Source organism: Bufo bufo, chromosome 2 (assembly GCF_905171765.1).
Source record: "Bufo bufo chromosome 2, aBufBuf1.1, whole genome shotgun sequence".
NCBI lineage: Eukaryota > Metazoa > Chordata > Amphibia > Anura > Bufonidae > Bufo > Bufo bufo.
In genome coordinates this window covers 445895317-445909380 of record NC_053390.1, presented here as the reverse complement: position 1 = coordinate 445909380, position 14064 = coordinate 445895317, and the positions used below count along the sequence as shown (strand labels likewise).

Below are 14064 nucleotides of genomic sequence, written 5' to 3'. Positions count from 1 at the left end.
ATACGACATGCATGGATAGATACGACATGCATGGATAGATACGACATGCATGGATAGATACGGCATGCATGGATAGATACGGCATGCATGGATATTTCTCCCTGGACAGAATGTGGTTTGTTGAGACACCCTACAGTGACATGTGCAGTATATCTTTGTGCACTCTGTATTGCTATGTGCTTGAGCTCTTAGTCGACACACAGTGTGAAAAAGGCAAGGTTTTGGCTTTGCAGAAATACCAGATAACTGGAGTGAATTACATATGAAATTTGGTGCAATGTTTTTTATTTTTATTTATTTATTATTAATACAGGAGTATGAATCACTGAGAAATTAATTTGCTTGTCCCCCCATAACAACTTTCCACCCAACCACACGATAAGTATCTCATTGGTATGACCACCTGGACCCCCACTTTTATTGAAGGGATGTCACCCAGATTTTGGACTAGTATCTGTAGTAATACATGAGTAGTACTGCTCCCCATTCCCCGGCTGTCATTGCTCAGAGCTGCGTTGAAATACTTTGTCAGGACTGCTGTGCATGTGCACATGAGTCCTCTCCATTATGTTAGCATGTGCAGCAGTCCTGACTGTGTATTTCAGTGCAGGCAGTAGGAAAATATAAAATAGTGATCTGGACTCCTTATGTATTGCTCCAGATAATAGTTCAGAATCATGGTGACCCGGGCTCCCTGAGTCCCTCGAGTGAAAGGACTCATGGTCACTCATGCATGCTGCCACTCCATTAGGACTGTATTTGGCATCACTTTGGCTGTCCCATAGAGTTGAATGGAGCGTCAGTTTACACATGTGAACGTTGCATCATCCAAGACCCCCATTCTCATAAACAGTGGACCTTCACCGATGAGATACGTATCGCCTATCCTGTGGACAACGTGTTTTATAGCGGACCTGTCACCACCTAATGCTATGCAGTCTGAAAGCGCCATATATAGAGTAGGAGTTGCTGAGTAGATAGAGATATACATTGTTGTGGGAAAAGATTCAGGAAAACCTGTCATTTCTACAGTTCTATCTCCTCCTGTGAAGAGCTATCGGTACAGACCTGAGGTATTATCAGTTGTTGATAGCATTGTGTGTATAAGTGTACATAAAAGATAGCCGTCAGTCACCGATAACCCCTCCTCCCTGTACCGGTTTTCATAGGAAGTCAAAAAAAGCAAAAATAGAAATGTATCAATTCCAAGTTTTACTGAATCTTTTCCCACATAAATACATATCAATCTACTCAGCATCCCCTGTTCTATAATGTGGTGCTTGCACATTACATTGCATTTTGTGGCGATAGGTCCTCTTCAATTGAACTTGTGGGAGCCATAGTACTTGGATCCCAGATTACGTATAATTGTACAAGGCCTCAATAAAAGTCTAATCAAAGCAACCTGTCGTAGAATGTGAACAGGCCCGGTTGCCTCCACTTACATAGCTGAGGGGGCAGGCACTTGCATATTCTAGATATTTTTGGGTTTTCCTGTCAGGCTGCTCAGCCATGATGGCATATTGTGGGCAGGAGGACATTACCATCTATTGTAGAGCAGTGTAGTGTGTAGAGAGGCCTCATCCCCTAGGCAGCTCTGCAAGTGGAGGCAATCAGTCCTCTTCACATTCCAGGACAGGTTACTGGCAGCCATTTTAAATCATTCCCAGAGAACCCCTTTGATATTCACTGTTTGCTTCTCTTTAGACCTTGTCCAAGATTCCGCCGACAGGAGAATCATTCTTGTTGCTGTCTCAAGAGCTTGGAATGAAAATCTACAACAGGTTTTCAATCCGCCAACAGTTGCAAGGATGTCACATGGACAGAATTCGTTATTTGTATAAGAACTACAGCCAGTTGTTATCCAAAGAGGGACAGGTACGTTTTATATGATCTGATGACTACATATGGCAAGTTGTGTGCTACTCACAGATATACTGTTCTTCTGTTCATAAGGAACACGTTTTTAAGTTTATTTCATCCCTGTGTTTTTACATGCAGATCTCTTGCCTTCTTCCAAGGGAATTGTGGGAGAATTTGGAACATGAAACATTTGGAGGCTCATGTTCTCCCCGTGTACACTCCCTGTGGACTCGCTCTCTTCTGGTGCAGTTGGGAACACATCTGGTAGAGTTAATGGTGCAAACAATCAAACTGAAAAATAACATGTTCAGTCCTCGGAGTGAACAAAAACTCATACCAGTGCTGTACCACATGTATTCTTTCCGCAGCACACGGCAGGTATGTGTGTTTTACTATGTGTCGTGTTGGGGTTTGTCATATTTCACACTAAATATAGAAAGTGTTCAAATTATGTAATATATCTTACCAATTCCCCACTCAGTATTCTCATATCTAACAAGCAAACAGATATCTTAAATGTCAGAAACTATAAGATGTAATGGCAGACAATACAGCGCCACGTCTTTACGAGTGCCACTGCTCTCTCAAAGCACTATTCCATTATATAAATGAATACATGCAAGGTGCAACATGTTAGCTGCCACATTATCTTATTTTTGTATTAAAGGCTATGTACACCTTTTGGGGCAATTTTTTTTTATTATTACATTGTACTCATTTTGAGCTAAATATTTTTTTTAATTGGTCTATATTAAAAAATATGGCGTCCTATTTTCTGTACAGAGCTGACATGCTCTAGTAGCAGCCTGTGGATTTTCTGTCAGACCAGGAGCTGACGGGCTCCTTATCTCTACTCTCTGACCTTATAAACACTCATTATAGGTCAGTTCTTATCTTACTGATAAGAATGTGGCTTAAATAAGTGTTAAAGACCTCTTAGTAGTTCAGACATAAGGTTTATTAGATGACCCACACAAAGTGAAAATAAAAGTACCAGTCACACAGCTAGAAAAACGGTTAACTCTTTGTGACAGAACAGCTCAATATTTTTAATAAATGCCAATTGAAAAAAAGATTTTTAGCCAAAAATGAGCAACATGCAATCATTAAAAAGAATTGCCTCAGAAGGTGTACATAGCCTTTAAACACACATCACCCATGGTGTGAGTCAAAGTCCTAATTTCATTGAAGTCTACGCTTCAGCTCTGTTAATAGTAGTGTTCACAGTAGAGTCTTTAGGAGGTGGATGAAGCATGACCACATGCTATCTGTGACGTTTCAAAGGAAGAAAGCAGACTTACCTCGAACCGTCATATGTTCATACCTCATCCACCTCCTGCAATTTGTGTGCCGTGAATGCTGCTGATAACATAGGGCAGAAGCATAGACTTCAACGAAATGAGGGCTTTGACATGCACTATGGGTGATGTTTGTACCATGTTTGTGTGTTTAATACAAAAAAGATAATTTGGCAGCTAGCGTTGTGTACCATGCATGTTTTCATGTATAAGGCATCGTAATATTACTAAGCTGGTAGGGGTAATAAAAATAGCATGCATTGAACGGGCCCTGGTCCAGAGGAATCACCTTATATTCTCTGACTGATTGTCTATAGTTTCCTGTGTTATCTTACTTACCTCTGATGTACCCGTATGTCGCTGTTCACAGATTGGCCTCATCAAACCACACCCAATATACAGCCAAATATTGTTGGATGCAGGTGAGACACTTCTGACTTTTGAAACATCTGTTATGCCAATGCGATGCCCTCCATTGCCTTGGACTTCTCCCCACTTTGGAGCCTACCTGCTTTCTCCTGCCAAGCTTATGCGATGCAGTAGCGGGGCAGTACAGCATCAATTGCTCTTGGAAAAAAGCACCCCAGGGCACCTGTTTCCAGTGATAGATTCTCTTAACCAGCTTGGCCTATGTGCGTGGCGGATTAACCAACCCGTTCTTGATATAATTGTGTCCATCTTCAATGACAAAGGCAGTGACAAGCTGGACATTCCTCCGCCTCTCTCGGAAGCGCCTGCACTTCCAGTGCAAAAACTAGAGGCACTGAGCTCGTGGGACAAGTTGTCGTTTCAGAAGGAGCAGGCAAGGTGCAGGAAGAAAGCCGCTGAAATGTTTAGCCTGCGAATGGACTCTCTGTATAAACTGTCTATTGCCAATCACCTGAGGGATCAGATATTTTGGTTCCCTCACAACATGGACTTCCGTGGCCGCACCTATCCTTGCCCTCCATATTTTAACCATTTAGGGAGTGATGTGACACGTGCTTTGCTGCTGTTTGCTGAAGGCCGACCACTTGGTCCAAATGGTCTGGATTGGTTGAAGACTCATCTCGTCAACCTTACTGGGCTAAAGAAGAAAAGCTCTCTCCAAGATAGGAAGCAGTATGCAGATGAAATCATGGCTGAAATACTGGACTCTGCTGATAGACCTTTGACTGTGAGCTTGGTTTTAGAAAATTAGCTTTCTGTCATCTACTTTTTTGTTAGCAATAGTTTTAATTTTCTTATTTTTTCCCTCAGGGTAGGAAATGGTGGATGGAAGCAGATGAGCCTTGGCAGACATTGGCATGTTGCATGGAAGTTGCAAATGCATCCCGCTCTCCAGATCCTGCTAAATACATCTCATATTTTCCTGTTCACCAGGTGAGGTTGACCGCTATGGTTTTAGAGTAAAGGTCATCTTATAGCCATTGGTATTTAAGAGACATGGGGGGACTGGGCAGCGTAAGTGGATGGCAGATTTGCAAAAAACCTTACTCTGCCTTCAAGAATTTGTCATGGTCTGGAAAATCTTGCATCGTAACTTATTTTATGTTTGACGGCCAAATAGCTTCGATATTGCATGTCTGGCATTCAAGTAACGTTAAACAGTTAATGATCTAGGGTACAATGTGGCACGATATTGATTAACATACAGTAGACTTATTGCTCTTGCATAGAGTAGGTGCTTGGCCTTAAAGGGTTATACCGATCTCAGACATTGATGGCATTTTGCTAGGACATGCTATCAATGTCGGATAAGAGTGAGTCCCAGAGCTGAGTCCCGCATCTATCTCCAGAACAGGGCCCCTGAAGGGAAGGAGTGTGCACCGTGCATGCATAGCGTGTGCTACATACCGTGCTGCTTTGGGAGTTCCGAAAATAGCCAAGTCAGCATGCTCAGCTATTTTCGGAAGTCCCATAGAGGAGAATCGAGAACGCACTGCACATGCACGACCACCTATCCATTCACTGCTGGAAATAGAGATTTATTTTTTCCCCATAAAAAGTTTTTATTGTTCAAAAGTCCTAAAATGTAAAAATTGTTATAAGTATTTGGAATTAGTGCATTTGTAGCCCACATAATACCTTTAACATGTAATTGTTACCACACTGGTTCCTCCCAAACAAAATAAATGTTATGTGTACCTCAAAACGTTGCCATTGAAAAACACTATTTATCCCGCAAAAAAAAAAAAACTCATAAAGCTAGCTCATCTGAGAAATTAAAATAAAAAGGCTCCTAGACTGTGACAAAGAAAGAGTGGAAAAAAATGACTTGTTTAAAGGCCTTGCCAGCTTGATTCGTTAAGGGGTTAAGTAGGTTGCTTTAAGCTAAATGACACTTCAAGCATTTGTTCCAAAATTTATGATGAGTCACATCTTTTATTTGTCTTTATCTTAGTTTCTTCCCTAATTAAAGGGGTTGTCCCATCTTCCATGGCGGGATGGGACTAAGCGCCGGCCTCAGGTACCAGCTGAGTGGGCAGGCTCTCCACTGTTTCCGTAACTCCCATTGTAGTAAATGGGAGCTATGCAAACTGCACGGCAGAACAAGCTCTGCTGCTTCCATAACTCCGGGAGGAAACGGCAAGATGGGACAACTCTTAAAGGGATTGTCTAGGACGTTTGAAAATGGGGAATGTGGTAAAAAAACTGAATGAATATTATTGCCCCGCTGCTCCTCACCGGTCTTTGGTGTTGTCCTACAGTGATGATATTGATGGCCCAGTGGTCACATGCAAGTGATCGTAACTTCGCTGCAGAAGAGCAACAGAGAGCGGCTAGAGCAGTGGGGGTTTTCCAGGGATATTTTGTTATTTTAGTACATCTCCTGCTTTCTGCCTCATTTTTAAATGTCTTTGAGTTTCTTTGAAGACAGCATGGTTGTGAATTTAATATATGTTTTCTACAGGATGGATCATGTAATGGCCTCCAGCATTATGCTGCTCTTGGAAGGGATGAAATTGGAGCCAGATCTGTAAACCTTATGCCCAGTGAAACTCCTCAGGATGTGTATAGTGGGGTTGCTCAACAGGTAATATACCAGTTAAATGTTGTGATGTGCTTGCTATGTATAACATTGCAGGACGTAGTTTATTTCACCATTTCTGACTTTCGTTAACAGGTTGAGGAATTCCGTAAAATTGATGCCAATAAAGGCATTAAAATTGCTCAGGTTCTTGAAGGTTTCATTGGACGTAAAGTTGTAAAGCAGACAGTAATGACTGTGGTGTATGGCGTGACTCGATATGGAGGGAGGCTTCAGATTGAAAAACGACTACGCGATTCGGACTCTTTCCCACAGGTTTGTGTGAGGTCACTGACAGAGTGGGACAAGTGTATAAAAAGATTATATGACTGAATCCTGATTTCTGCTCCCCACTAGGAATATGTCTGGGAGGCCTCCCATTATCTTGTCCAACTAGTGTTCAGCAGCCTAAAAGAAATGTTTTCTGGCACCAGATCCATTCAGGTAACATAACCTTCCAAGTCAATCAAACAAGTTTCAAGTCTCCTTAGGACAGAGGTCTGCAACCTGTGGCACGCATGCCCAGAGGTATCACGCAGACCATGTTCTGTTGCCAAATGACGGCAAGACTTTTCAGTCTTGTCTCGATTTGTTAGCTGCTCCGGCGCTGCACTGTACCTTTTTAATGAAAAAAACCTTCACACACAATGTATCTGCTAGGCCTGCCCCTCACGCTGCCCGTCCTGGCCTCCAAAGAGGAGCGATAGCAGAGAGTGGGACTCTGCAACGCTACTGGCGGCTTGCCTACCTCACTGCTGCTGCGCTGCTCCTCCTCAGAACTGCCATTGATTAAGAACGGTATGTGAATTAACTGGGGGTTGGGAGGATGGGGGAACGAGCACTGTCACCAGTTTGGGGGTAGTAGGGAGGATGGTGAGCTCAGGGAGATGGAGAAACGAGTGCTATGACCAGTTTGGGGGTGGGGTGGGATGTTGAGGTTAGTGAGATGAAGGAATGGGCACTGTGACTAGTTTGGGGGTGGGGGGAGGATGCTGAGCTTGGGGAGATGGAGGGATGAGCAGTGTGACCATTTTGGAGTGGGGGAGGATGATGAGCCTGCATGTAATTGCCGGTGGGATGATGAGCCAACTTTCTGTCTACTTTGGGGGGGGGAGGGGATGGGGGTCCAGCATGTTATTGCTGTGGGACTGAGATCTGGATTTCATTAGTAAAATCTGGATTTCATTAGTGAGATCTGATTGTTATTATTGTGGGGGGTGACAAGTTTATAGGGCACCAGTGTGTGGCACAGTGGTGGGAGGGCAGTCCTCACAAATGAGTGAGGCCTGCTCTCCCCCACTGTTAGCAAGTGTATGGTTGGTAGGGGCTTTCCCATATATTGGCTCCTTAGACGGATTCAGAGGCTCAGTGACGTGCTTTATTATCCATATATTTGCCAGAAGACAATTTTTCTAAAACATTGGAAATCTCTTAAAGGGCTTCTGTCAGCCCACTAAACCGTTTTTTTTTTTTTTTTTTGCTTAATAATAACCCCTACACTGCGATTTATCCATACATAAGTAAAATAATAATTTTGGTTCAGTAGAATTTGCTAAAACCCTATTTTTATAATATGTAAATTACCTTGCTACCAGCAAGTAGGGCGGCTACTTGCTGGTAGCAGCCGCATCCTCCGATGGTAATGACGCCCCCTCTGCTTGTTGATTGACAGGGCCAGCGGACGGGATCTTTCTCCGCTGGCCCTGCCTGTTTTCATTCAATATCTGGCGCCTGCGCCGCGGCCGTACCTATCTTCAATCAGCGCAGGCGCACTGAGAGGTGGCCGCTTCATCCTCAATGCGCCTGCGCCGATGACGTCACATCTACACCCGGCGCAGGCGCATTGAGGATGAAGCGGCCGAGTGAGCGGCGCAGGCACCAGATATTGAATGAAAACAGGCAGGGCCAGCGGAGAAAGATCCCGTCCGCTGGCCCTGTCAATCAACAAGCAGAGGGGGCGTCATTACCATCGGAGGATGCGGCTGCTACCAGCAAGTAGCCGCCCTACTTGCTGGTAGCAAGGTAATTTACATATTATAAAAATAGGGTTTTAGCAAATTCTACTGAACCAAAATTATTATTTTACTTATGTATGGATAAATCGCAGTGTAGGGGTTATTATTAAGCAAAAAAAAAAAAAACGGTTTAGTGGGCTGACAGAAGCCCTTTAAACTCCTTCAGGACCCAGCCATTTTTTACCTTAAGGACCAGGCCATTATTTGCAAATCTGACCTGTGTCACTTGTGGTGCTAACTTTAAAACGCTTTTACTTAAATTTGAGTCAAAATATTTCATTTTGATTTATAAAAAATACCAAATTTATCAAAACCTTTTGAAAAATTTGCAATTTTTTAAATTTAATTTCTCTGCTTTTAAAACAGATGGTGATACCTCCTAAAATAGTTATTACTTTACATTTTCCATATGTCTACTTCATGTTTGGATCATTTTGTAAATTACATTTTCTTTTTTTGGGACGTTAGAAGTCTTATATGTTTAGAAGCAAATCTTAAAATTTTTAAGAAAATTTCCAAAACCCAATTTTTAAGGACCAGTTCAGGTCTGAAGTCACTTTGTGGGGCTTACATAATAGAAACCACCTATAAATGGCCCAATTTTAGAAACTACACCCCTCGGGGTATTCAAAACTGATTTTACAAACTTTGTTAACCCTTTAGGTGTTTCAGAAGAATTAATGGAAAATGTAGATGAAGTTTCAGAATTTAACTTTTTGGGCATATTTTCCATTTTAATAATTTTTTTTCCTTTAACAAAGCACGGGTTAACAGCCAAACAAAACTCAAAATTACCCTGATTCTGTAGTTTACAGAAACACCCCATATGTGGTCGTAAACTGCTGTACGGGCACACGGCATGGCGCAGAAGGAAAGGAACACCATATGGTTTTTGGAAGGCAGATTTCAATGGGATGTCACATTTGAAGACCCCCTGATGCACCATAGAGTAGAAACTCCCAAAAAATGACCCCATTTTGGAAACTACGGGATAAGGTGGCAGTTTTGTTGGTACTATTTTAGGGTACATATGATTTTTGGTTGCTCTATATTACACTTTTCATGAGGCAAGGTAACACCGTTTTTATTTTTTGGTATTTACAATGTTCATCTGACAGGTTAGACCATGTGCTATTTTTATAGAGCCGGTTGTTACGGACGCGAAAATACCAAATATGACAACTTTTTTTGGTTTGTTTCAGTTTTACATAATAAAGCATTTTTGAAAAAAAAGATTTTTTTAGTGTCTCCATAATTTGAAAGCCATAGTTTTTTTGTTAGTTTTTTTGGGTAACTGTCTTATGTAGGGTCTAATTTTTTCAGTATCAGATGATGGTTTGATTTGTACTATTTTAGAGTGCATATGACTTTTTGATCGCTTGGTATTACACTTTTTGTGATGTAAGGTGACAGTTTTTATAAAAAAAATGTTTACAGTGTTCACCTGAGGGGTTAAGTCACGTGATATTTTTATCCAGCATGTTCTTACGGACACGGCGATACCTAATATGTATACTTTTTTTTATTTATTTAAGTTTTACACAATAACAGCATTTTTGAAACAAAAAAAATCATGTTTTAGTGTCTCCATATTCTGAGAGATTGTTTTACGTAGGGGCTTTTATTTTTTGCGGGATGAGGTGACGGTTTGATTGGTACTAATTTGGGGGCATAAGCCTTTTTGATCGCTTGGTGTTGCACTTTTTGTGATGTAAGGTGACAAAAAAAAATATTGTTTTAGCACAGTTTTTATTTTTTCGATGGCGTTCAGGTGTGGATCATGTGATATTTTTGTAGAGCCGGTCATTACGGACCCAGCAATACCCAATATGTCTGGTTGTCTTTTTTTTTTTTTTTACAATTTTATGTGTTTTATTTTGGGATTTTTTTTAAACTTTTTTTTTTAAACTTTATATTTTTGTCCCACTCTGGGACTTCAATTTCTGGGGCCTGATCCCCTCTGCAATGCATTACAATACAACCTGTATTGTAATGCATTGGCTGTCAGCTTTTATGCTGACACCCTGCCTGTGAGACCCAGCCTAAGGGCTGGATCTCACAGGCTTCCCTAGAAGGCAAGCTCTGATGCCTATAGAAGGCATCTGGCTTCCCTTCTCTGCCATCTGGTCCCTGCCACTGCAGCGCGGGGAAGCGAAGGGTACCCGTACCCTCTGTGAACCCTCTGCATTCTGCGGTCAGCTTTGACCGCGGCATACAAGGGGTTAACACGCCGGCATCAGTGTTTTCACAGATGCCGGCGTATACAGCAGGGGCCTGGCTGTCAGTGACTGCCGGGTCCGTGCCGCTGGTTGGGGCGGGCGCAGCTCCTGCACCCGCCCGATCAGCCCTCCGTACATGTATGGCGCTGGTTCTTAAGTCACGTCCACCTGCCCCGTACATGTACTGCGCAGGTCCTTAAGGGGTTAAATCGTGTAGGTCAAGCAGTGTTGAGAATTTTGGAATGTAGCTAATAAATGCCTGGTTTATGTCACATGTTTGTATTATATGACTTCCCTGTATGGCACAGCACACTGAATTCTCCAGCATTGATTTTTTTATTTTTTTTTAAGTTTGCACTCCGTGCAAAAAAGCTTGCCTCAGGGCTCATGCAGACGAACGCAAGGGCTCATGCAAAATGCGACAAAAGATAGGACGTGTCCTGTCTTTTGCGGTGCGGAGACACAGACTCAAAATCCCACGGAAGCGACTCGTAGTGCTTCTGTGGGCTTCCGATCCCTGCATCTGCTCTGCCAAAAATAGGAGATTACCAATCTTTGGCCGTAGCTGGCGGATTGCAGACCCGTTTAAGTCAATGGGTACCAGTATATTGCGGACCAGCCATTTACAGTCCGCAATATGGGCATGGTGCCCCTACGTTCGTCTGCTTGAGTCCTTAGTATATCGAGTCACCCCAAGGTTTTGTGTGCAGTTGTATCATTCCAAGGATCTTGTTCGCGTTAATAAACCATAAGAGATAACCCGAGAGACTACATAGTCTATCTGCTGAGCTTATGGGAGTCTATATAAATGTCTATTTATTGATCTGTATGGATAGAGAAAATTCGATAGACTGGTTTGTGAATAGAAGATGAACTTACAAGTCTGCAGGGCTGTAGAGGGCATTTACCGGAAGAAGCTTCTTTCTCATCCGTCTCATTGGGGGACACAGGCTTTAAACATGGGTATAGCTGTTGCCGCTAGGAGGCGGACACTAAGCACACCAAGTGTAAGCTCCTACCTCTTCAGATCTACCCTTCCTGCAAGAGACTAAGCTAAATCAGTTTTAGCTTAGTGTCTGTAGGAGGCAGACCTCCCTGCATTGCAGGTCTGCTGATTTTTTGTTTTTTCTTCTTTCCTTCTTTAACGGGAAGCTTCAGGCAGTCCGTAAAACTGTCTGCACTCCCACCCAGGAGACGGGTAACCAGGGGATCACCCAAATTCCCTGCTCGTTCCTGCTCTCCGGAAGAAAAGGAGGACCAGAGGTTCCCGTAAAACAACTCTGTCTCCCGCCAGCAATCGCATCACTACGGCCGTCCCAGCGAAAGTCCCCTCTGTTTCTGGTGTAGTGTCCCTCACCAAAGGGCCGCACACCGAAGGTGGTGATCCGGCCGGAGCCACAGAGGCAGAAGACTTCGGACAGGTGAGTAGGAGACTGCCGCCAATGCCCCCTCCAGTTCCCTCTCCTCCCCATGTGTTTTAAGAGCCCTTTAAATTTTAAATGGCACCTGTGCAAGGCTCAGGGGGCTGCTCCTGTTGTGTGGCCGACCCGGTTGAGGATATCGCTGCTTCCACAGGGCCGCTGGGGCCATTGGTAATTGAGGCCCCGGCTTCATTTGGGGCATACTACTGGGGGCGTCCGTTTCCATGGCGGCGCCATCCTGAACGCACCTGGGAGAGGAGGGGGGCGGAGTTTCCTCCTGAGCGCCACTTCCTGGTCGGCGTGTCTGTTCTGGGGCAGCCGGGGCCATTGTTAATTGAGGCCCCGACTTCTGTGCGACCCCCGCGGCTTATTTTTCCCTGGTCGGCATCTGGGTTCGCCTGGGGAAGCCGGCGTGTGTTCCGGAAGGGGCGGGGCCAGAGATGATGGGCGGGCGCTAGAGCCCCGTAATTTTGGGGGCGGGGCTTGTGTTTTCCCCGCCCCCACACCAGCAGCAGAGCAGAGGGAGAATAGGCTCCGCCTACTTCCGGGATTTAAAGCACCCGGCGGGATGCTGACGGACTGGCTTGCTGCTTGGAGGGACACAGGCTGGGTAAGTGCTGTTTGTCCCTTCTTACAGGGTATAACCTTCCCTACTTCCTCGTCGCCAGGATTGTCGCTATGTCTGAGCCCAGACCCCAGGTCCTGAAGCAGGCAGTCCCTTTGGTGCGTCATTTTGCTTGTGCATCATGTTGCGCAAAATTTCTTCCCGCTGCGCAAGCTACGGAAGAACCGGAATGGGCACGTTCCCTGTCTAGGGTGGTGCAGGATGTCTCCAATACCAACAAAGCTATTGTGGATATATTGTGACGTTTGTCGGCAAGGCAGTCCTCTGACCGGTCCGACTCTGGGGATCACTGGGTGCATGCCCATCGCGGCCGTCCCACAAAACGGGCCAGAACATCCTCCCTCAAAAGGGTGTCTGTGTCTCCCGTTTCCTCGGCCTCTCCTTGCCCTACTAGAGAGTCTCACTCCGACATGTCCCGCGCTGAAGAGGCATGTTCCGAAGAGAGAGGATCAGATGAGGATGTTGTCTCATCGGCGGGTCAGTCGTCCAAACTGTCCTCCATGGTGGACAATTTAATTATGGCAGTTATTGAGACGTTGAAGGTTCCAGCTCCGTCATCTGCCAGCACGGGTTTCCTTTAGGAAGTCCCGTCATTCGCACAAGTGTTTCCCCAGCCACCAGGAGTTTGATTCCTCCCTCTCCAAGGAGTGGAATTTCCCTGATAGACATTTCATGTTGCCAAAACGCTTGAACATCCTTTATACTTTTCCGGAGGATTTGACTAAGAAATGGTCGGCTCCACCTATAGTGGACCCGCCAGTTTCCCGCTTGGCTAAACATACTACCTTGCCAATGGCGGATGGGGCTTCTTTTTCTGATATCAAAGATAAGAAGCTGGAAGCGTTTGCAAAATCTGCCTTTGAAGCAGTGGACACAGAGCTGCAGCCGGTGTTTGCCTCTACATGGGTGAGCAAGGCTATGGGAGAGTGGGCAAGTAATTTATTTCAGGGTCTTAACTCGGGAGTCCCCTCGGGGGAACTTGAAGATGTGGCCCTGCAGCTCTCGCATGCCAGTGCATATATTTGTGAAGCATCTTTGGACGCGGCCAGGTTTATGGCTCGTTCGTCAGTCCTGTTGGTGGCTATTCGCCGTACCCTATGGCTCTCCTGCTGGGCGGCAGATAATGCTTCAAAGCGGACCCTGACTGCTCTCCCCTTTACCGGCGGCAGACCTTTTGGTAAGCGCCTGGATGAGATCATTTCGGACGCTACAGGTGGTAAGAGCACCCATTTACCACAGAACAGGCGGTCTAAATAGGTAAAAAAAAACTGAAGTATTTTTTTCATCCCTTTCAGAGTTTTTCCAGCCCCAAGAGGGCGTCCGACAAGTTTGCCACGGATCGGAAGCGCATCCCGCCAACAGGGCTACAAGTCCTTTAACCCTAAGAACTCCGCTGCATGACAGGCAGCTTCCGGCACCCTACGTGCGGGTGGGCGGCCGGCTTCATGTGTTTCGACATGTTTGGCTGGCTCACGTCTCAGATGGGTGGGTGTGGGAGGTCATTGTAGAGGGCTACAAGCTGGATTTCAAGGCCTCCCCTCATCCCGTTTTTTTCGGTCATCTCCTCCGGCCTCTCCCGCAGCCGCAGATTCTTCTTTTCTGACAATTCCCAC

General features: G+C 44.8%; 1 protein-coding gene across 1 annotated transcript in view; it reads left to right on the top strand.

Annotated features, from left to right (window-relative positions):
* Positions 1-14064, top strand: part of POLRMT (RNA polymerase mitochondrial) — a 64312-nt gene that overhangs the window by 31228 nt on the left and 19020 nt on the right. The window contains exons 8-14 of the mRNA XM_040417515.1: positions 1708-1878; positions 2002-2241; positions 3532-4317; positions 4401-4523; positions 6055-6177; positions 6268-6447; positions 6529-6615. Of these exons, the coding sequence (XP_040273449.1) occupies positions 1708-1878; positions 2002-2241; positions 3532-4317; positions 4401-4523; positions 6055-6177; positions 6268-6447; positions 6529-6615 (1710 nt within the window). The remainder of the gene's footprint in view (positions 1-1707; positions 1879-2001; positions 2242-3531; positions 4318-4400; positions 4524-6054; positions 6178-6267; positions 6448-6528; positions 6616-14064) is intronic.